The sequence below is a fragment of the Bradysia coprophila genome, chromosome IV, assembly GCF_014529535.1.
Source record: "Bradysia coprophila strain Holo2 chromosome IV, BU_Bcop_v1, whole genome shotgun sequence".
Classification (NCBI taxonomy): Eukaryota; Metazoa; Arthropoda; class Insecta; order Diptera; family Sciaridae; genus Bradysia; species Bradysia coprophila.
The window spans coordinates 5,902,880-5,926,917 of record NC_050738.1 but is presented as its reverse complement, the minus strand read 5'-3'; the positions used below and the strand labels follow the sequence as shown (position 1 = coordinate 5,926,917).

Here is a 24,038-nt window from a genome sequence, read left to right as displayed (position 1 = left end):
TGATATAAATACCTGGAACACATTTTTGTCACTATAATATTGGCAATTCCGAAACACTGTAGATGGCGTCAATTTTCTATGAAAAAACATCAAAGATCACTACTTGTCATCTCATTTATATCTGTCATTTTTCCATTTTTTCAACGTGATGATGCTAATCGGTACCTAAAAAATACATGGGCACCCAGGCATGTCTAAAAATGACAACTATGCAACTTTATGCGAAAATTTCTTTGTAGGCGCCACATTTTTTTTGTGCTCTATTTCTGGTGAAAGAACTTCACTCTGGTAAACATCCATAATGTTCGTAACCAGTGAAGTTGGTTCACAAAAAAAATAGAGCGCTGACGTAGCTACATGACGAAATGTATCAGAAATGCAATAGAATTATACAAAGATCTATTACATTTGAGCTCAAGCATCCAAATACCATTACCCTATGCGCAGCATAAAGAGACTAATTATGAAACTCCACTGATGATGTTTCCACCCACATATTTTTACACATACCGAACGATTAGCCATTATCGACGCTGATGGCAAAAATAAAAGATGAACTCCGACTAATATGAACTTCTACAGCATGTTCAAAAATATGAAGTAAAAGAATCAATTCGATGTAAGTATCGAATGAAGCAGTAGACTCGATAACTATACTAGTAACAGTGTGGTGGTAAAAGGGAAGATTGTCGGTTGTCAATTTTATTAGATAACCTCTTATGGAAAGGTGAGCTTTTCTACGAAAAATTAGGTGTCGAAAATACCCCCTTATATACCTGATACAGCCTTGGTAAAATGCGCATGTGAAGTGAATGGTATTATTTTGAATAGGAGAGGTTCTCTCAATTTCTCGTTTTGACGTCATGAGGCAAACATATGCAATCAGCGTCTTAATATTGAAATGATGATCAACAGATATATTCAAGGCAGAATGTTTGGGATGAGGATGATGACAGATTCTGGAGAAATACAATTTATTTAAGTTTCTTAAATTTATGTAAATTCTCCTTTCTCAGAAATATTTTTGACAAATCGAATTGTGTTTGTTTAATGGGATGTGAATTAAGTAAGAAATCATCTCATCAGTATATGATTTTCGTCCCGCTCGACAGCTGACATGGTGCGATGATACGCTGTATGATAATTAAAAATGACAGCGCCATCATGTCGTCTTTAGAGACTAGCTATAAGAGTTTTATTATATCAAAATGTACTTTTCGACTACATAGATTTTGTATCAAATTCACGCCGTAAGTGCGGTCGAAATTCAAAATGGAAATCAGAGAGTCGCTGGGACGCCGTTTCGAGGGAATATGTCGACCATTTCTGAAAAAATTGAACCGTATGCTGTCAAATTGAAAAAGACATAACCACAGATTATCTCAGATAATAAGAATTAGCTTGCAAAAAAATACTTTTGCGTTAATTTTGACACCGATGCAAAAGTATTTCCATATTCTGTTTCTCGAATCATTGCATTCAAAAATTAATTATTTTGAAAATAACCGACCAATTTTGGAAGTAGTCAGCCATTTTTGACATTTCACTCGTAATATGGAAAAGGCCCTGTACGGATGTCATCTTAGCATCTCTCTGGTTGAAATGTATTTTTCGGTTCACTTTTTCATAGAATCGTTCACTTAAAATTCAAATTTTAGGCACACTTACGGCGTGAATACTAGGTGTACCTTGAACATAAGAAGTATTAATATATAATCGTGAAATTACCTTGCTTGCCCTTTCTGAGAGGTTTATAAGGTCTAATGGCTCCTCCATCCAACTTAAAAGAGAACTTTTTTTTGTATTGAAAATTCTATTTGGAAAATATCGACTGAAGATAAAATTTATGTGCCGGTTGCCTTTGTGAAACTCGTTTCTTAAGAACTTTGCTTTGATTCATGGGTGAAATTACCTAATGTAATCTCGGTTACTGCCGTAATTTTCATAACGAACTTAGAGAGAAATTTAAACAAAAGAATTCTTTTGACATTTATAATTGGAGCATCATCATCTCAAAGGACATTTTACGAACTATATGTCAAAACAATTACTACCAGGGCAGAATAAAACCTTGGTAGATTGTCGAAATTGCTATCGTGCCTACCAATCGATGGCGCTGTCAGCGAGCCAGTCGGTCTTTTGGGCTCCAAAATTCAAAAATAAAATCTACTGAGAAATATCGTTCAAAACCAACCACTTTCTGATGATAAGATTTAAAAAAAATCACATCACGAGGTATCAGTAGGTCTGTTACATCGTACGGTATAAACGAATTTTGAGAGACCGAAAACAACCGACAGAAGCAAAACTAACCGCAACAGATCTGTTCCAATTGCAAGTGCAAGAGTAGATTGAGTAATTCCAAGGAAATATTCCATCCTTTCATCTGACAGAGAAATATGTGACATTAATCCGAAATAGTCTACTAGGGTAATTTTAGTGCATTTAACTGTCAAATTTCATCCACAGAGCCATAACCACAACGCTAACATTTTGTAAACAACATTTTGGTTATGACTCTGACATGTCATTGTTGCGCTTGGAACAGACTTAATAGATTGTGGAAATTCACGCCGTAAGTGTGCCTAAAATTTGAATTTTAAGTGAACGATTCGATGAAAAAGTGAACCGAAAAATACATTTCAACGCTTCCTTGTATGAAAATGACGCTACGTTAGAAAGACCTCCGCACTTTCCATTTTGAATTTCGACCGCACTTACGGCGTGAATTGTTATCGTCACTACCGCAAAACTCAGCGATGGCACTGCGTTCGAGTCTGGGTTTTGAGCATTTAAAAATCAAAATCATTTGTTAGGAAATTAAATTTTCGATCATATTGTCCATCCCAAATCTATAAACTAACTGGCCATTTAGAGAGCAATGTAAATGTGACAGATGCGAAATTGCAACTCGAATTTTCATTCATAATTTGCAATAATTGCAGTTGTAATTGTGCATCTGTCACTTTTACGTTGCTCTCTAATGCTTAGTTTCCTCTTACCAAAAAAAGTACTCCGTGTGAGAGACAAAATTGAATTTTTTCAATTTTTCTTTGTTTATTTGACAGCTTGCTCTCTCACGGCGCTCTAACGGCTCTCTCACGGAGTACTTTTTTTAAGTGGAATGGGCACTTAACTCAGCAGTAACTCTTACGCTAAAACCAGAGAAATGATAACAGATAGTGTCGCTGCAAAGAGGTTCTGAAAGAAAAGGTTAAGACATTAAGAAAACCACGGAGGCGGACGACACCATTATTTAAATAGTTTGAGAAGTCAACTTGAAAAAAAATATTTTTTTGGAAAATTCAGAATTTTGTTTTTGTTAAGTTGGAATTTGTATGGCACCGTATTGGTGATCAACCTGGGGTTGTCTTAAGCTGTTCTATTAGAACCTTGGTTGCTGATGCGGCTGGACCGGCACAGCTCCAATTGTTAACATTTCTCTGATCAAGAAACGATTTAATTTCTATTGAAATTACAGTGAGGTTTTTAAGGTGGCCTCACAGTAATCCGTTTTCATTCTGTTTTGCCTCTGTGTACGTGACAACTGTCATTTCAAACAATGTGCTCTATTGTATGAAATGCCAACTGTCATCATGACAGTGTCATGTACACTAGGCAAAACGGAATGAAAACGGTTGACTGTGAAGTCAGACTTAGTTCAGAACATAATTGAGATTTCTTAGAGTTTAAAAGTCAACGATGTTCACAGTCAATAAAGTGTTTCCACGATATGATATCAACTAACAAAAATCCCACGACCAGAGAGGACCAATAATCATCTCAAGTTTTTATACATTTTTTTGAAAGCACCGAATTAAAGAACAATTAATAAAGATATCAACACCAGATTGTAATTTTATCGCCCAACGTAACAAAAATTCCTACAATTTCTGAAAACCTACTTTGAATCAAGGTTCTTTCAGAACTTTGCTTTGAATTTCTTGCTAAACATTGAATTCACACACATTTATGGTGTACCCTGTTCTGTTGTACATTTTCATTTTTTAACTGTTGGCCATACTGTTTTCATTCAAGGTTCTGTGTGTCGAGAAAAATGGCGATGACGGGAAAAAATGTAGTCTCCGAAACCGGTGTAAATTACCGCCATCAGAACGGATTAGTTCCCAATCTTGCAACAGAATCAGATATGTTGAAGTCACACGCAAACGGACACACTAAAAACGGACTCAATGGTCATGTCAAGGTAAGTTAGAAGAATAATCACAAAATATCTGCATTGAATCCCTTTTTTTTATCGACCGTCTTAGTCACTCTCATTCTCAACACATTTCTCAAACGAATGTTGTCATGTGAGTTTGTATGTGTTGAAGACGAAACAATGCGTACCTTTTATCCGATATCAATATTTCGTTTAGTTTGCATTTTTCGAATTCTTTCATATATAAATAGAGCGATTGTGTTTCGAAAACATCAACGAGTTGACTTAAAAAATGCTGATGAGACAAATTTGTTTATTGTATTTGTAGCACAACGGCACCAATGGATATCATAACGGGTTTCATGTGCAAAAACCACACAGCCAACAATATGAAACATCCAAAGAGTCGTTTGAGGAGGTGCCTTTAATAACTGCGTGTCTTACATATTTGGGCTTCTACGTGCTGATGCTAATTGGTTATGTGAACAAGTTGTTCGTACGGCAAAATTTCGATAACGAAAAAAATCGTGATGTAAGTGCGCTTGAATTGCACATCGGATGATAGTGCGAACATTATGGAGCATTTTCTTATGTGACTGTTTCTATCTTTAAGGGTTATGTTCCACTATACAACAGTTTCGAACGATTCTATATGGCCTATGTGTATCGACGGATTCGAGATTGCTGGAATCGACCGATTTGTAGTTTGCCTGGAGCATACGTTACACTGAAGGATAGGATAACTAAAGATTATGGATGGACGTTCGAGTAAGTCTATAGTTTATAATATGGTGTTGTCTCGGCTGCAAGGGATTGACCAGGTCCCGAAGAAGAGGAAACGATTTTTGGATGAAGAAGTGCCGATGCCGAAGGGATCACGTAATCTAGAATTCTCGTTGCCTTAGTAGGAAACACCTTTTGATTTTCACACAAAAATTTATTAACATTTTGCACCGTAAAACAATGCGATTCGGTTTACAATGCTTCTCGTAACAGACGCCGCGTTTCTAATTCATTTCTCGTACTGTTCGTAGAAGTGCTCGCGTTCTTCAATTGTGCTTCAGTCAGGCGTAGCTTTTTCGTCAGTCTTTCTCGCTTCCATTCCAAATAACGAATTCGAAGTGCCTTTGCTTCATAGCCGGCAAAGAAGCCTACAACAAATGACACGACACCGATTGCCACAAAGCTCCATTTTTGCTGTGTCGCCATGCAGACCTGTTTATTTCGTGTGTAGTGTTGTGAGTAGCGATCACAAGTTGTTTGACGCCCCCTGAAAATTGATGGGATTGGTACAGTGGGTGAAGTTGCTAAATTTTGAAATTTAGAATTGTGATTACGACACAACGCTTGCGTTTGCCTACTGAGAATTTATTTCAAATTTATCGACTCTTGCCCGTCTTTGAAAAATACCTGAGAAGGAACAAGATCCAATTAACGGAAACGCTTCCGGTTTCTTACGTCAAATCTCTTCTCTCTTGAAGTTGCCTTTAAACTTTGCGAATGGAATTTTTGATCGGAATAAGTAAATCAGGTTTTTGATCAACATTAGCGCGAAGAGTCATTCCTAATTCCTTCGTATGTTGTCTTGCAATTCGCTGAAGATTTCAAGCTAAATATTCTCTGGAAAATTGAGTCGTCGACCAGAAAAACATTTTAAACAGATCACAAGAGACTGTCCAATGCATTCGACATATTCACAAGACTTTGCTCATTGCAAACAATTTCAAACTCATAAAAGATAAAGTTTTAAAAAATTCGACTCAAAATTGGATATCTCGAACAACGGTGTTGTATCAACAAAATCTACGCCCGGTAAAAACCAGTCAAAAGTTACGACAGTCATCAGTTATATTGAGCTCTAAATTTAAAACCTCCGTGACTCATTACGAATAGTTTCCGGACTGGCGATATTCTTTCACATTTATCTCAGGAATTCCTTATCTAACGATATGACAATGGCGTGAGAATCATAGTGTTTAGGGTGTCATAGTGCTGATACCGAAATTTCTGTGGTTTTTTACGTTTGCGACTTTTAATCTCGAGCAAAACATTTTTATCATTCTTGTTAGAAATTGGATCCGAACACTAACATGTGTGTATACCATAACATCAAAGGCTCGTAACATTGATGGGTCAGGTTTCGCAGATTCAGAAAACATTTTTTGTTTCTTTCCTTTCGATAGTCATAAGTCAAAATAAACGCTTTCTTGTACCCATCATTCGTGAGAACGTAACAGAAATAGAGACAAAACAATTCGGCTTCTTATCGCTACAATTAGTCATTCAGTATATTTCTCCTCAATGAATCCGTCATCAACTAAAACTGAATGAATTGAATGATAACAGACTGAATTCGTACACACCAACCGAAATATTATACTTACCGACGATTTTGCAGTGATTACGTCACTCAAACTAAACGAATTTCCACTAATTTTGTCACTTTTAAAGGTAATCAACCGACGGTATCATTTGTATAAGGTTGAAAATGTCACTTGCTTTCGATTATGTCAGAAAATGTGGTTTACACTCGTAGCGATACAAGTTGAAGAAGTCACACACAACACACACTTCTAATACAACAATATTGATAATTCCATTTCATTAATAAAAACAAAATTTGTGTGTATGAATGGACCGTGAGGTGTAAGAATGTGCTCGACAAATACAGACACGCACAAACATATGCTAGGGTGGAGCAATAGAGTCGATTTTTTTCTTAACACGTTGCCGGTTATCGCGACTTGTCAACTTTAGGCACACGGGAAAGTGCTAAGGGAGTCGAGGAATACCTCCAAATAAATTTCTAAAAATCAAAAATTTGGCTTTCCTCAACTCCCTTAGCACTTTCCGATGTGCCTAAAGTGCCTGCTCGAGCATTATCCCCTACATGTCCAATATACAGAGCCGAGATTGAGTATTTATGTTGAGAAAGCAGCGTTTGAACTGTAACAGAAGTATTAAGGCCAGGTGAAGCTGTTTACAATTTTTGCGATAGTAAACACCTTCACCTGGCCCTAGACTGAAATATTAAAAACTGTGCAAACTGTCCTTTGAAAAATCACTTTGCAGGCCACATCATTTTGTGGTTGCGTTGTACCACACCGTGTAAAGACGTAGAAACAGTTTTGATTGTTCGTGTGGATCAGTAGTGCAACTTAGAGAAGCTAAATTTCAAAACCCACCAGAACCCCGTGCTTCCACGTACATACAAAACAGATCTATTTGAACAGGTTGTACGCTTAATGACACCCTTAATTGCTCTTACGTAAGACTTACAATCAAATACATCAAATTAGAGAAATGCCTGGGATTCCTTCCGAAAAGTCTTTGAGCTCGTGGAAATCTCCTTTTGAAATACTTTACGAATCTGTGAGAAATCAAGGAAATTTTCTGAAAATATTCTTACCAGGTCCTGAGGAATTGCAATAAACAAGGCGCGCTGGAGTTTCTATCTTTTTTTGTTCTTCCTTTCAGATTCACTGGAACAGAGACGAAATGCTTAAATCTTGGTTCCTACAACTATCTCGGTTTTGCTGAAAATTCAGGAATCTGTGCTGAAAATCCAATCAAAACCATTCGTGAATTCGGTCTGGTATCGTGCAGTTCACGCCGTGAACTCGGCACAAATAGCCTTCACGTCGAGCTGGAACAGTTAACCGCCCAGTTTGTCGGTGTGGAAGATTCGATTGTATTTGGCATGGGCTTTGCAACGAATGCATTGAATCTGCCAGCATTTCTGTCGCCCGGTTGCCTAGTGCTGAGCGACGAAAAGAATCATGCATCGATCATATTGGGATTACGGTTGTCCGGTGCGATAATTCGTGTGTTCAAACACAATAACATGGTTGACTTGGAGAAACAGTTACAAAATGCCATATACAATGGACAGCCGAAGACTGGCGCACCGTGGAAAAAGATTTTAATTATCGCCGAAGGTGTGTACAGTATGGAAGGATCCATCGTCCGATTGCCCGAAATTGTGGCCTTAAAGAAAAAGTACAAAGCGTATCTGTATTTGGATGAAGCACATAGTATTGGGGCAATGGGACCGAGTGGTCGTGGTGTCGTTGATTACTACGGTGTCGATCCGAATGATGTAGACATTCTGATGGGAACATTTACCAAAAGCTTTGCATCATCAGGCGGCTATATAGCCGGATCGAAGGTAAATTTCTGCTTTAATTTAACCGTCGTATATCAGTAAGGCAGTTCAACTAGCCTAGTCCTTTGGCCATTACTTCATTTTCGATTTGTTTGGGAGTTTTTCATTCGGTCTCTTTCTTCTGTTTTAGAAATTGATAAATTTTCTTCGCGCGAATAGTCACGCCCACTGTTATGCATCCAGTATGTCGCCCCCAGTTGCACAACAGATTCTAACATCGATGAGAATCATCATGGGACTGGATGGAACAAATGAAGGGCAGCGTCGAACAAATCAACTAGCCCGGAACACAAGGTATTTCCGACGAAGATTGGCCCAGATCGGTGTCATCACATATGGCCACGAAGATTCACCCGTTGTGCCAATGTTGGTGTATTTGTTCTCAAAGATAGCGTAAGTGCACGTTTTTCTTTTGTTGTGTAAGTCGAAGCCAACTAACTGTGATTTTATTCAACAGAGCTGTTGTCCGTACGTTAACTAAACGAAATATTGCTGTCGTTGGTGTTGGATTTCCGGCCACTCCGATCATGGCTGGACGGATCCGATTCTGTTTGTCGGCGTCTCATACCAAAGAGGAATTGGATTATGCCATAAAAGTAATTGACGAAGAGAGTGCTGCATTAGGTTTAAAGTATTCACGGAAACCACGTAGTCACGATCCAATAGAGTATTAAAACACGTTTTAATGTTACGGGTAAAAAACAAAAAAAAAACAAAAAAAATATTTTTTTAGAAGTTAATCGTAAGTCACGCTGTCCTTAAATTATATTTGAAATGTTCATCAAAATTTTAGTTAGTTTAAGGAGCAAAAAGGAAACAAAGAACACGAGAAAATAATTTGTTTTTCCTCAGTCACACAGCAAAAAGAAAATGCTTTGCAACAATCAAAATGAAACAAATTCAAATTGCCACGTTTTTCAGTTTTTTTAGGGCTTTTAGGGTTTTTATTGAACTCTCCTCTCTTTTTTGTTGTTTGTTTTGTTTTGTTTAGGAAGCCTATTGACTTAAGAAAATGTACAAAAAAGCTTTCGAAAATACATTTTATTCCATTAAATCAAGTGCAAAGCGGCTCTTTCATTATTCACCACCACCACAATGGTTACTTACACATCAAGCTGTCGAATATCAGCTAGCACGATATTGAGTAAGATTCCTCTCCAACGACCTCATCAAGGTTATCTTCTTACATATTCTTAAAGGACACGAATTGACCTAGCCAAGAACTACACGATCCCGGAGGACTTCATGCGAAGCTACCTATATAGTGTTTAAAAAAAGTGTTTAATTTACCCATTGTGACTCGTAGCGGTGCGAAAAAGGACAAAAAAGGCAAATTCCTGATCAGGCCCGAACTGGTCATACTGGGCGATGTTTGATGCGACTTTAGAATTTTACTTCAATTTCTTATATTAACCTGTTACCGACGGCAAACGTGTGACCATTATTATTATCGGGTCTATTACTTCCATCGATGAAAGTATTTTTAATAGGTTGATTTCAAATCTTGTACTTCAATTTTTTAACATCCATTTTACTATATAAAGAACTACATTACCCAGAGCTTGTTATTATTTTTCTCGTCGTTATCGATAACAGATGAATAGCCGTATCTCTACCAGTCCGGTCCTGCTCTTGATTTGATTGTAGACTTGAAAATGGTTTAGAAATTCGTCCATCTATTGTTTAGAACAATAAAACCCATTCCTTTGGCTGAATTTCTTAACCGTGCTGAAAACTGGTGTTTTTACCCAAGTTGGGATTGTTAAACTATGTTACTGAGTTTTAAAAAAATGTCCGCCCGTAGAGGGTCGGAACAGGGTACTTTAAGTTGAACACGTAGAAAATCTACGATATGTAACGGAATACCACTGAGCACCATCAATCATGTTATTTACATTTACCGTCACCTACTAAAGACCACTGAATTCCGAGCCTTACGTCCGAAAAAGCTGGAAATAGCCCAACTGCCCAATAACCTCCAAAAATTTACATAAATTTCTACCACAGCAGTTGAGGGTGATGTGTGATCATGGGTTGTTAGGAAAGCTATCGTAGACCACAGAGAAAAATCATTTGGTAAAAAAATGGAAAATCGAGAATTTGATAACGTGAAAGGAGTGACTACTTTCCTCAGAAATTGAAGATTGAAAATATTGCTTGTCCTTGGAGCACTGTGTCCTTTACAATGACACCTCACATGAGTAGTGATAGTGACACTTTGAGCACGCTTTTTGATTGTAAGTTTATCACCGTGTGCGTTTTCTCCAAAAATTCTACACTTTGAAAAATTCTGGCAGACCGAAAATTGTGTAAAACAATCAATGTCGTCTTTATAGAATTTTTCATGTGTCGGGGCCGAAAATGAGGGAGTTTCGATATTTTTCTCAGGTTTTCGACCCCTTACATGAAAATTTTTTTGAGTATCTGTTTTGGACGATTGATTTTAGGCACTTTCGCATGTAGCCCTCACTTCGTTCGGGCTACAACAAGCGAAATTGCCTAAAAACAATCGTCCAAAACAGATACACAAATAACTATTTTTTCTCACTAACTGATTTATAAAACTCGTTTTTCCCTGAAACCTAACTCAACAGTTTCCTTCAACAACGATTTCCGCGAGAGTTACAATCTCTAAATAACCTCCACTGTGGCGTTTTTTAGATTTTGGATGATGGACTCGATTACTACACGAAACTGTATTCAGTAAACAGATCTGCTTGGCCGTTTAGGAGAACCGGCATCCATTGCCGCCCGGGACCCACGAGAAGAGGGCAGATTGTTATCGCCACGGATAGAGGGACTAATTCTAAGCTAATTCGTGTTAAAATGAAACCCCACCGTGTCTCAACAGTTAAGATTAGGAATCATCTCGTGCTATGAGAACCCATGAGTAAAATTTCCGGTTTATAAAGCTCAATCCCCGCACTTCCCTCCGTTTACGCAAGTGTGAGTGAAGTGTGTTTCCTGTTCTTGCTCAAACGACTATAAAATTCTTGCAAAAATGAACGCGGCACCACCTCTCTTATCCCATTGCAATTGTTTACTCATCAATCACGACTAATAATTTAGTTTTTCGAATTTTCGAGCAAAAGAAAATTACCGCAAAATAAACAGACGAATTGAGAAATTAAATATTTATCGCTTTCCACATCTAATTTGTGGTCCTTGATTTAGTGGATGGTTCATTGCTTTCTGATTTAATGAGAGAGTTTAATTTGCAGACGCAAAAAAAAGAAGTAAAAATCTCGAAGCATCTCGATTGCAATACAAATAGATGTGTGATCCAACTAATAAAAATCGCGGGCACCGTGCCAGAAGCAGACAGGTGAAATGGCTTTTTCATTTTTTTTTAAAACTAATTTCTCGAAAAAATTAACTTTTTTTATGAGACGCAGAACGATACTTTTTGTATAATCTGAAAACCATTGGTAATGAATCTCCGAATATAATTCTGACGATTTTATTTATGTTGGCTAGTCAGCCGTGTAGGTGTTGCGTTACTCAGAGCTGATGACCAGATGACCTCGAGTAGGTGAAATTGAACACTATGTCTAGTCTGAATGGATTATGCTAAATCATGCCATGTGGATTGGATAGTTTGACTAATTTATGTTTTCATTAATCAACCTCAGTCCTTTCATCGGTTACTTCACAAAATATAACGCGGAAAATTTCCGTGTCCGCACAACTTTAATTAGAAACCAGTAGTCAAGTAGAGCTGTAGAGCACGAGTGTATATCGTACAGTTGTCGCATGATTAGTCAAGAAAATCGTATGGAATTTAAACATTTTTTCCCCCAAAAACTAACACAACGTCAATCACGACATCACATCTAAAACGTCCAATGATATGTGAAGTGTTGAGATACTAAAAAGGTCGCGCACTGTCAGTCGGTCTGTTGAGCGATTTAATTCGTTTCTGATGTGTTATTTCGATTATTCAAAAAAATTTCACTTTTATTTATTTTTGTAAAATCAACTGGTCACAACTGGTATACATACATCGTTCCACAAAGAAAATAAATTTTATTTTAAAACAAATTTTTAATGCTGCGGTTGTCCGTAATTTTATTTAAGATATTAATGGTTTTTAATCGCCAATGAAAATACTGTAGAGTAGACACTTAAGCAACTGTGATGGAAAACGGACTTCCTGCAATTAAAAAAGATATTCTGCGTAAAAATTTGATCGTTTGTGAAGACCAACAAATTAATGTTGGTTCTCGGTATGGTACAGTGCGATTTTCACACGGTCAAAATTTTAAGGTTTTAATTTTAAACGATACTTCCGTTTCAACCAGGGCCTATTTTATAGGAATTAAATTCCCAAAAATTCAAGCAATTTTCGCTATATTTACTCATAAGATCGCTAAGTTGTTTTTGATGTCATCGAGCCAGCCAACTGACTTCTAAGAACTTTTATAGAAATTTTAAGAATTAAATTTCCTTAAAATAGGACCTGATTAGATTACAAAACATCGTAATCCTACATGGAAGACATACGCCGCTGGAAATCTTTTCACTTGATTCTCGTTATCAGACTGTTTTATGTCTTTAATTTTCAACAGACAACATTATCGCAAGTACAATGGTCGAGTCTTTTTTGATTTGAATGCGTAGATTTTCAACATATGACACAAAAATCTTTCACTTCTTGAGTTATAGGAACTGCTGCATATAAGACCACATTAGCACGGTTTATCGATTATTTTTGCTGTTGATACCGATAACAGATGTCTGTAGAAACTCTTAAGTTTTCATGATCTCTTGACCCGTTCATCATTAACAAAAATGCCTAACGGTTGGCAAGAAATTTTCCTCACCCAAAAATGGATAGGAAGTCGTTCACGCAAGTACAAATGAAAACATAAAAAATGTTCCAATTACGCGTTAAGTGTGTACCGTAACATTCATTTATATTCACAGCAAGAAGCAATGTGCTATGTCTTGTTTACCTGGCAAATTGAAGTGTGTAAACTTCAAAATAAGTTTATAGGTTCCCGGCTCTGTGGGCTTGAACGTTGCCGACACCGTTCCATCGTCATTATCATTGAACGCTAAATCTGCTTTGGAAGGACCTTCCATTTTGGCCGTAAAAGCTGCAAACATTTAATAATTGAATCACCACACAAAGACAGCTTACTGAAAGCTAAAATGTTCATACCACTAATGCCGACATCTTTTCCATCGATAAGAATTACATTTTCTTCGTCTTTCTTTGCTTCTTTAACTGCACCGGACACTTTGATTTTATCAACACTCGGTTTCACATCACCAACCAACTTGCAATTGTACGGTGAACCGCTGACATAGTGCTCGTCGTACATAACATGAATCTTATAGTTGCCACCAACTGGAGTGGTAAATGTAACATCAACATTCTTGTTGGCTTTCGTCACCAATTTCGTTTCCGGCTGACTGGGGCCCTCGAATCCGATTTGAAGCTTTTTAACATCATGCTTGGGTGTTGTTAGAATGACGAATTTGTTTGGACCTTCTACACTCACGATATAAAGAACAGAAAAACTCGTTTATTCGATAAATTTTTCCACAAAAATTGGTTATAATCAATTTTACCTGCGAAACCGTTATTCAAATTGGTTCCCTGACATTGAATAGCTTTGGCAATATCAGCCATGTCTAGAACGATTTCTGGGTGATTTTTGAGTGAAAATTTGTGTGTATTCGCTTAATTTCCGTTATGTGCTGAAGAATGTCTCTTCAATTTGTGAAACAATCATCTACTGTGCAGTTCTATCATCGACTAGACGAGTCTGTGTAGTTTTCATTTCGCACAGATCGCAGCTGTTTACATTTTCTTTCTACACTTGACGAAAATTTTAGTTTAAAAATAAACGTTTTTGGCAGATTTTGTTTGCAGTTGTGGGTTTTGTTATGCTAAATTAAATAAATATTTACTCTTTTCTCCTCGGTATCCAATAAGTTTTCTAGAATTTGGATATTTTTGTTGAAAAATTAATTTTACATAAATTCGGCTAAGCGGCTGTGTGACGCAAGTAGTTTCGAACACATAAAGTAAATTCCAGTCGTTGGGTCTAACAAGTCGTATGCATACACGGCATACACTGATATAATGAGTCTCCAAAATGTTTGTAAATTCAAGTTAGGGTCAATAAATAGATGGACGTGGTAACAAGCAACAGTTAACGACAATCTGTTATCGATAACGATTCTGAAATAAACGATAAGCTCTGACTAACGAGGTCCTTATAGCAAAAAGTACGTTCAAAATGTGAAGTGAGAGATTCGAAAACAATCTCTTGAAAACACTTAAATCAAATGGAGTATTAGATCAGAAAATAAAACTTTTGATATTCTTGCCGTCAATGAAATTGCCAAGTTATCTATTTTCTTGTAGCTTAGTACTTGATTGTACTGAACAATTCTATGACGCCTTTCCATTTCGAAATGGCCAGTACATTTCAAAGAACAATTTCTGGCTATTTGGCTGTTTTTAAGTTGACCGTTCATAGTCGTGCCAGATTGGTATATTGTTCGTTTCGCAACGTAATTCGATGTTTTGGAAAGGAAACCTTGAATTGTGTTGCGAAACGAACAATATGCCATTCTAGCGCGACCATGACAGCTCAAAGTGGAAATCCCAAAAAATGTTGGACTATCGGGAATAACAGTCTTTTTGGCACCAATTTCTTATGACTAGGAAGTAGGAAGGTCTATGATCCATTTCATCTTTTAAATCACATAAAGTTGTAAAAAGTGCAACTTAAATTCTAGTCGTACTGAAGCACTCCATCTTTTACTGTCCCTTCTTTCTTGAAGAATTTTCGACAGATTCACGCACAATCTACTACTTCAATGTTTTAATAGACATTTCGATATCAGAATTCCGCTAACAACTCACATTTACACAGTATTTAACTTTGTCGTGGCTTGCAATACCTGTAGCAAACATAAGCATACATATCGTACATATCGTACATATCGTAGCTTCTTTGAATCGTTAAAATTGCGAATTGAAGCTACGCAGGCTAATTTTTCCTTTTTTGACTTATTCTTTTTGTTAACGTTTGCTTTAATGTTTTTTTTATGTAATAATTAGAGAAAGGAAACTGTGACCTTTATATTTTTTTCTTGAAATAAATGGATAATAATAATAATAAGAGAGACGGCGATGCATCTTCACTTAGTAAATTTAGTCCATTCAATCCAATGTCATTAAGTCGCCTCTCGAGGGACATGCGTCACCCAACACGTTGGAGTGTTTTCTGAAACATTGTCTTGTCACTTATTTATCAAAAATGTTTGTGTAAGGAGAAGTTGAGGACATTTTTTGAGACCGTGAAAAGTCTGATAAAGTCACAGAAAAAAATGTGCCAAAATAATGTCGACATCTTCATTGGCCATTAGTAAAAATTACGTGTAAGAACTGAAGTGACGCCTGAGGCACTTTGATTTATTTGAATGTTAACTTTTACATTATGATGTTGCGTTGGTCAGTGGACATGATATGGAAAAAATATGAATGGAATGACAAAACATACTCATATCGTGGAGTTAGCAAAAAAAAAATATGAAAATATCGTTTCTAGCCGTGTGTTCGTCTTCATTCGATTGAATGTTTTTATAGCAGGTCTGCTATATGTCCGTGAGAAATAATTAATTCAAGAAAAACATTTTAATTAATTTGTTTATCCAAAACTTAAACATGAAAACCAATATTTTCGAAATTAATTTTATGCTTCAGGGTGTCTGGTAATTTCTATTTTTGTATGTCCGTTTGATACTACATAGCTCATGTTGCATATATATGCGTGTATGTATGGTATATTTTTATGTGTGGAGCGGGCTACACTCAGCATTATTTTCACACACTTTTCTTTTGATATGATTTTCCTTGACTTATATAATTTTGGTGCAACAAGCAGTGATTCGATGGCATGTATTATAATTAAAATGGTGACAATTTAATATTGTAAGACTCATGCAAAATGAACTAAAAGACTGAAAGAGTGTCGGCGTAAGAAATTGAGCACGACATGTTCTAAATATGTGACCGACATCTGAGTTCGTTGATGCTGCATCGGGTGTAGCAAAAAATTGATCGTTTCAAAATTAGATTTGAATCGTAAAAGTATCTGGGACAATTCCAGCACTTATTTGATCAGCGGATGATTGAGTGTTAGTAATATTTAATGAAAATAAAATTTAATATTTAAGACAATTGCTATTCTATATTGAGTAGCTCTTTTGAATTGTTGAATGCAACTCAATAATTCAGAATCCTGAACAAAAAACATTTTTGAGAAACTGTTTGACCTAAACGTAAATTAAAAGGAAAAGGGTAGAAGATTGTCCTCAATTGATTTTCATTTGCCGATAAATTTGATTTAATATTTCATAGAGAGCAAGCATAGTCAGAAGTTTTCCTATTTAATCTAATACTTCATTTGTTCTAGTTTTTTCAACAGATTCATTTCAAATACTTTTTTTGGTTTTTTCAATTCATCTTATTGCTATACGGGAATCATAAGAAGACCATATTAGTCTGAGCTTGTCGTTAAGTCGTTATCTGTAAAATGTTTAAAGCTAAAGATTTTTCAAATTAATAACATGTCCTATCATCATCCGACTGAAAAACTAATTACTTTACCGGAGACCTGAGATCGCGCACTATACACTGGCAGTTTGTTTCAAGGTTCTGAAAGAACAGGTTAAGACACCCACGAGGGCGGCTGACACACAAATTTTGACAAATAGATGCTATTTATTGAACATACTCATTACAGATTGTTTGAAATGTCAACTTGAAGAAAAAAAAAAGTTGTTATCAGGTTGACATTTCAAACAATCTGTATTGAGTTTGTTCAATAATAATAGCATCTATTTGTCAAAATTTGTGTGTCACCGCCTTCGTGATCAACTCAGATGTGTCTTAACCTGTTCTTTCAGAACCTTGGTTTGTTTGACCAAAATCCGTCGATTCGAAATTGACTAATGTCAATTGACGTATTATGGGTAAACACCAATACTCTCTCTAGCAAACAAACTCTCAGCTCCCTGTGTCAAATTCACACCTTATTTCTTTGTATTTTACAAACACTATTCTACATTTTGACTGACTACGCTATAATTTACATGTAAATTCCAAAGGCCACTTGCTTCTTTTACCACCTTAATCAAAGTAGTTTGGTTGCTAGAGAGGGTATTGGCAAACACGTGTCCATAAATTTTGATGACACTGCAGATGGTAGAGCCAATAATTTTCTTAGGAAACTAAAGTTCTTATCGAAAATAGTGATCTTACACTTATATCAAACCATTGCACTTACAATTATTCAAACATCTAAAACCCGACAATAATTAATGAAAAAACAAGACAAAGAAAGAATATGCAAATTAGTCAACAACCGATTCCATACATCCAGCCAACACGCTTATAATCCAAAATTGATGTGATAGGTCGAAGGTTTCATGGTTTATATGAGTCTGGTTCCGATCTTCATGTGTATCAATAAAAATCTATAAAAATTTCCAATACCCCCGAGAGGTGTATACGTTTTATTTCTTTGACCTATTTGTAGGTTCTATCACGGAGCCATATAAAGATGATATTAGTTTGGAACGCGATTGATATTTTCCGGTTTATATTTTTTTATGGTTTATTCACCATGTCTTGGCCTTTGGTATTACATTAAAATATCAAATCTATAAATGAAATCCATCACCTCTTTTTATACACACATCATATGTACGATTGGCTCGAAAAGGTTGAAAAATGTTTCCTTTTTTGGTTTATTATTTTTAGCATATAAAATGGAAATTTATTGAAAATCGCGAGGTGATAAAAATGTGAAATGATATCATAATTTTGTAATTGTGTGTGGGATGGAGATGAATTGAATCGTGGGCTTATCGGGGCGCTGAATAAATATACCAGTTTTTGCTACAATAATCGGTCAAATAAATCGTAAATAAAAGCTTAACCTTTGGAAAGATTATTTTTGAATTTAGGTTTATGGACATGAACTTTGAAATTTATTAATTTTACCACACTCAACCCGTTTGAGTCAAACGTATAACACTGAGAACTGGCTTACAATGGACTGGACATATTTTAGTCGAAAGCGAATTCAACAGAAATGTTCGTCACAAAGAGTTGTGTTTGAATGGCTTTTTTTGTAAAATTGTAGAACATGACAAAAGAGATTGTGATTTATTGCTGAAACTTTTAGCAGCAAAATCATAAAATCTGTTACTTCATTTTGTTAATGTATCTACTAGTATTTGAAACAACATCTATCGCTCTTATACTTTCATCATACATAACGCTAAATAAGAGAACCCTTAGCCACAGGTCATTGCTTATTTTTGCATTCATTGTAAATAGCCATTTCTAAGGGATAACCCTCGGGATAACCTCTATATTTGTATTGAAAAAGGAGATTATCACAAATTGTCATATTAAGTCACTTATCAAAGACCCCAAACTAGTCAAACGTTCTTGCAATGCGACATGTAATCTGACTGACACTGCTATCAGCACCAACGAAAGTATACACCGGATTGCTGTGTACGTTCATGATTCTTTTAAATCTAAAATGTGAGTCAAATATTTCCGCTTCTAATATGGTTTTCTGTTAGCCAAAACTGATGTGACCATGTTAACCGAAAAGAAGCAAAATTATTTCCAGCCCAATGAAGAACAAAGTCAGTACGGTTCATTTAGTTTACGTAGTTATACCCATCAAGGAATTCTGGGTAGTACTTTATAGCATTAAGCTCGAGATGTTCAAATATATCTACTCAATGTAAGTAGTCGCCATCTCATGTGAATGATTTGATGTAACATGTGTGTGGATAAAAATTTATTTTTCTATTTTCAAGTTTCATTGTTGAAGGGTGGGTTTCATATCTAATCAAAATCTATATGTTACGAAACAGCTCATGCACACATTTCGGTTGTTTTCGATACAAATAAATCGAAGAAAAATTCAAAAAGTAAATTGATGTCTGTAAAATTGAGAACTTAAATATTTGACTGAAGGAAAGAGAATCTCATATGGTGGTCCTTGTACATATTACCCATACCCATACAGTTGACGTCAGTGAAATTTAACATAGCGCTGGGCTTAGTATTGTATCCGTATGTCAGACGTCAAATAGCCTACAAATTCTGAAGTTATTTGTATTGTATTCGTCTAAATATGTTTGTGTTGTGGATGAAAACTTGGGGGGATGATCGACCAAGGATATAGGCAAGTTTTTTTTTTAATTTTTAACCCTGCATTACTAGTTGTAAAGTCGGTAGTAACATATACTAGCAAGTCTCTCATCTCAAAGATTTGAGTAAAATCCAAGAAGCTTTTTGTGTGTAAAATATTCAACATTTCCTCTAAAAAAAAAACAGAATTTTTGATGTCACTTACAACGTAACTTCCTGGTTATGAGGAAGTATCTTCCAATAATGTACCGAAACCCAATTCAATTTTTCTCGGAAATCTCATTTTCATTCTTTTGAAGCATTTTCGTAACAACTCATTTTTCGGAGCAAAGAAAATGTTTCCGACATGAAACCTTATACCGTACCTTTTAAATCGCACATCGGTCTTGATATGACTACACACGAAGCTCAATTAACTTAACTTTGTAATACATCAATTCACTGGAACATATCAAATGCAAAATTTGATACATGTAAAGCTTGTGCATGTGAATAATGTTTTTGATCGCGGATGTACGTCATGTTCGCATATTAATTAAAAGCTTTATGATACGGAATTGCCTCTGTTATATTGTTCTTGACTGTGTGAATGAAATTCACTTCGTATGGGATGAGTTCAATAGAACGGCATTCGCAACATGGAATCAAAATTTATGACAATGTTGCAGTAAATTATTTAGTTTAAGGAAAATCTGATGAATTTCATAATTATAGAGTGGAGTGAGTAAGGATATAGGCAAGTTTTTTTTTTTTAATTTTTAACACTGCATTACTAGTTGTAAAGTCGGTAGTAACATATACTAGCAAGATTCTCATCTCAAAGATTTGAGTAAAATCGCAGAAGCTTTTTGTGTGTAAAATATTCAACATTTCCTCTAAAAAAAAACAGAATTTTTGATGTCACTTACAACGTAACTTCCTGGTTATGAGGAAGTATCTTCCAATAATGTACCGAATGTTATTGCATCTGCTGCACGTGGAGGGTTGAATAAGACGAGGACAAGGCCCCTTTCAATTCAATCTGCCGAAGATACAAAACTTTATTTAACCTGGAAAATATACTATTCCACGGGTGGTGTTACCTAACATGCAATTAAAACATAAATGCTACAAGGGCATAGATTGATCGGCAGATTGCATGAAAATAGATAACGCCACCACTGGAATTAGTTAATTTTCCAGGTTAAATTAAGTTTTGTACCTTCGACAGATTGAATACCTCTGTGGACGAGGACAAAGAATTTGTTTACACTTTTAGAAACGGCAAACTCTATCGATTAAATCTGTAACTACTTTTGTTTAAAGTAACGCTTAGTGTTTTTGACAGCAGATCTGTTACTTTATTCGTTTTAACATAAATTTTACTACATAAAATAACTGTTGCTGTCGATGACAGATAATAGACACGATTGGGGTCAAGAGTTTTCTGACAAACAATGAATGTTGGTAACCAATTTTCTGACTTATGTAGGACAACAGTGAATTGCGGATGTACTTTATTTTTGTCCTCGTATGGGTTACCGATTGTTTTGTAAAATCAGTGTCGGTAGCCGATTTTCTACTGTAGCAGAAACATTTTCTGATCCATTCTGACTACGAAAATTCGTAGAAGAGAGCAAATAAGAGCAAAAAATGAAATCTCCCTCCATCCCTCACCTATTGTGCCTAACCACGCTGGAGTTTTCAAAAATTGAAATCTAATATTTGGTCTCATTATTGCTCGCCCATAAACGAAATGAATTGGAAAATCTTCATAGCGGAAATGGCCATCATCCAGCCAAAATGTGCTTCGGCTGATTCACAATTCACAATTGTTCACAAAACTGACTATGCATGTTTATACGGTTCTACTGCTACCACACGCGTATATTGTGAAATCCAAATAAACACCCATAGCCAGTTTTGTTCGTATGAGTGAACCAACTGAAGCAAATTTCGGCTTAAATTTGATTGTTTTTCCTGTAAATCATTTATTGCAAATAATTAAATAATCCTGCCTGCGACATCGTTTAGCCTTACCTCATTGGTGTCCAAGATCGTAGATCATAACTTCTTATATAACATTCTTGCAGTTCAATCAGGTGCTTCGAATACATTTGATATATAAGAACGAACGCTTGGACTGTACGTACCAAAAGGCATTCCAATAAAAAAAAACTTTGGAAACGCTGATGACTTCATTAGCACAGAGTGAATACAAGCCACCCCTCAATAATAATAAACAAACCGTAAAAATTCTTCCCCAGAGATAGCAATAAAAAAACAAACTTTTTTAAAACCAAAAAGTGGCTTCTTGTTTAAATGGGCCAGTAAAAGAAAAGAAACTTTGTTCCACCACCGTCGTTCATCGTCGCTTTATTTTCTTTCTAACACAAAAAAAAAGAAAAATTGTAAAAAGAAAAAAACCAACAACGGGCTTCAACTTTCTTTATATATTTTCGGTCGTCTCTTTATATGTCTTACAAGCAACTGGATTTGAAACTGATGAAAAAAATGGTAGAAAAAAAAACTTTTTTTTACAACTTCTTCTACAGATGAAGTGGAAAATTTTAAGAGATTTTTCTTTTCGGTAAAAACGAAGAAAATATTAAGATAAGGAAAATTAATATTTTTTTTGGCTTGTCAAACATGACGTATATATACGTATAATTTGCAGGAAGAAGGAATTGAATGATATGGCTAAAATGAGCAAAGTTTTCTTTGGGCTGTAAGTTCTCTTATTTGTTATCTTTTTTAAATGGTTTTCCAAATGAAATTTAAATGGTTTGACGGCAATCCTTGACGAAGAGTAATTGCACCAAAGATAAACTAGAACCATTTTGAAACATCGATATCAATTAACTGTAATATAGAACAAACGAACTTCCCGGCCAGTGAAGCAACAATAAATTTGGGGGAAGAGCCGGAGAAAAAAAAGCTCCCGACATAAATCAAATCGAAAATTAAACGCTTGCGATAATTCTACTGGATAATTCACCAAATTGAACAATATTTACTTTGATTCAATTTGTGAGTAAATTATTATTTCAAATTACAATGATAAACCAGCCAACCACATAGACTTAATTACGCACTTCATCCGCCATGCCAATAGCCAATTCATTAGATTTAAAACCGAAAAACACAAAACTCATTGTATTTTATGTGCACCACAGGGCACGTAATATGGTGGCAATAGCTGCTATACATGCATACATATTTGTATTATATGCTAGACAGATCATTTCGGAAAATAATAGAAATTATTCGCTTATTGTTCTCGGATGCATCGATTGTGTATTTGTTTTAAGCACAAAAGCTATCAAAAGCTTTAAAGTGGTATTGAAAACCAATTTACGAAGTTAAATTTACTCAATCAGGCGGGTTAACAGTTCGAGACTGTGGGGTTACGCTGGACAGTTCGAGACTGTAGGATTACGCTGGACATATGAGTCATCTTCAGTTCTCTCAACTACTATATCGATACTATAATTAGACCTTCCATGTTAAATTTCAAGCTACCTGAAGTTATCAAAACCCTGACCTGACAATCACACCTTATTACTACATTCAGATTTCAGGTCAATTCAGGACAGGTTAAAATATCTTATTTCAGGCTGAGGTGTGAACGAGTACACGTAATGTCAGCTCATGTTGTTAAGGAATTAAAAAGCTCGAAAGTTTAAATCGTTCCAGATTAACAGAGCAAAATGCCGTTGAGAGCTGTACGAGTCACGGCAACACACAGAGTTTCATTTACCAACTCTTCATCGATGTTCATTAATGATGATAATTCTATGGGTTGTATACATCGAACTAATTCAACGAAATGATATCCCGGCTGTAAATAATAATTTTTTGATTTCAAATTAAAGAAATACAATTGACACACAATTTTTTGTGTTAATTTACTAAAATGAATTGTATTCATTACCTATTACATGGTCATTTGATAAGTGTTCAATTGAAAATGCAATTATGTTATTTTAAATTCGATTGGTATAATTTTACACACATCCAGTGCCATCTTTAACTTTTTGGCGCCAAGGGCAATTTTTTAATGTAAATGGGGGGCGAACATATAAGTTCCAGATGACTCAAAAAACTTTCAATGTAGTCTCCCAAACTTTTTTGAGCGCTAAGAGCAATTGTCTATTTGTCCATATGGAAGGAAAGGCACTGGGATCGATCTATTCTATAGTATTTATTTGCTCAGTACCCCATTGATAACAAACCGACTTTAAAGTTAAAGATTCTCAAACTATGATTTCCAATAAAATCTGATGAAGTAAAAGATTTTCTTTAAATCTGATAAAAACAAGTAGTAGATTCAATAATTGTGCAGGTTAAATAAAGTATTTTCTTATCATAACAAAATGTATGTTTAAACAAATGAAGTAAAAGATTTTGTATCAAACACAACACTAAGAAATCATTTTAACAAGATGCTAGACATATTTAATCATTATTGCCCAATAACATGTGACTGAATAACTAAATTCAATGTCACGAAAGAGCTGCTAAGGCTA

At 35.6% G+C, this 24,038-nt stretch overlaps 2 protein-coding genes across 2 annotated transcripts in view; one reads left to right on the top strand and one right to left on the bottom strand.

Annotated features, from left to right (window-relative positions):
* Window positions 1-9,193, top strand: part of LOC119066752 (serine palmitoyltransferase 2-like) — a 55,804-nt gene extending 46,611 nt beyond the window's left edge. Inside the window, exons 2-7 of the mRNA XM_037169383.1 lie at window positions 4,039-4,207; window positions 4,491-4,694; window positions 4,776-4,930; window positions 7,640-8,330; window positions 8,458-8,720; window positions 8,785-9,193. Coding sequence (XP_037025278.1) covers window positions 4,058-4,207; window positions 4,491-4,694; window positions 4,776-4,930; window positions 7,640-8,330; window positions 8,458-8,720; window positions 8,785-9,001 — 1,680 coding nt within the window. The 5' untranslated portion in view covers window positions 4,039-4,057 and the 3' untranslated portion in view covers window positions 9,002-9,193. The remainder of the gene's footprint in view (window positions 1-4,038; window positions 4,208-4,490; window positions 4,695-4,775; window positions 4,931-7,639; window positions 8,331-8,457; window positions 8,721-8,784) is intronic.
* Window positions 9,194-12,263: 3,070 nt separating this feature from the next.
* LOC119066794 (filamin-A-like) lies at window positions 12,264-14,122 on the bottom strand. The gene is made up of 4 exons (XM_037169457.1): window positions 13,905-14,122; window positions 13,492-13,824; window positions 13,283-13,426; window positions 12,264-12,480 (listed from the first exon to the last, which is right to left on the bottom strand). The coding sequence occupies exons 1-4, from the start codon at window positions 13,963-13,965 to the stop codon at window positions 12,452-12,454; spliced, it is 567 nt and encodes a 188-aa protein (XP_037025352.1). The 5' UTR covers window positions 13,966-14,122; the 3' UTR covers window positions 12,264-12,451.
* Between the last annotated feature and the right edge of the window lie 9,916 nt (window positions 14,123-24,038).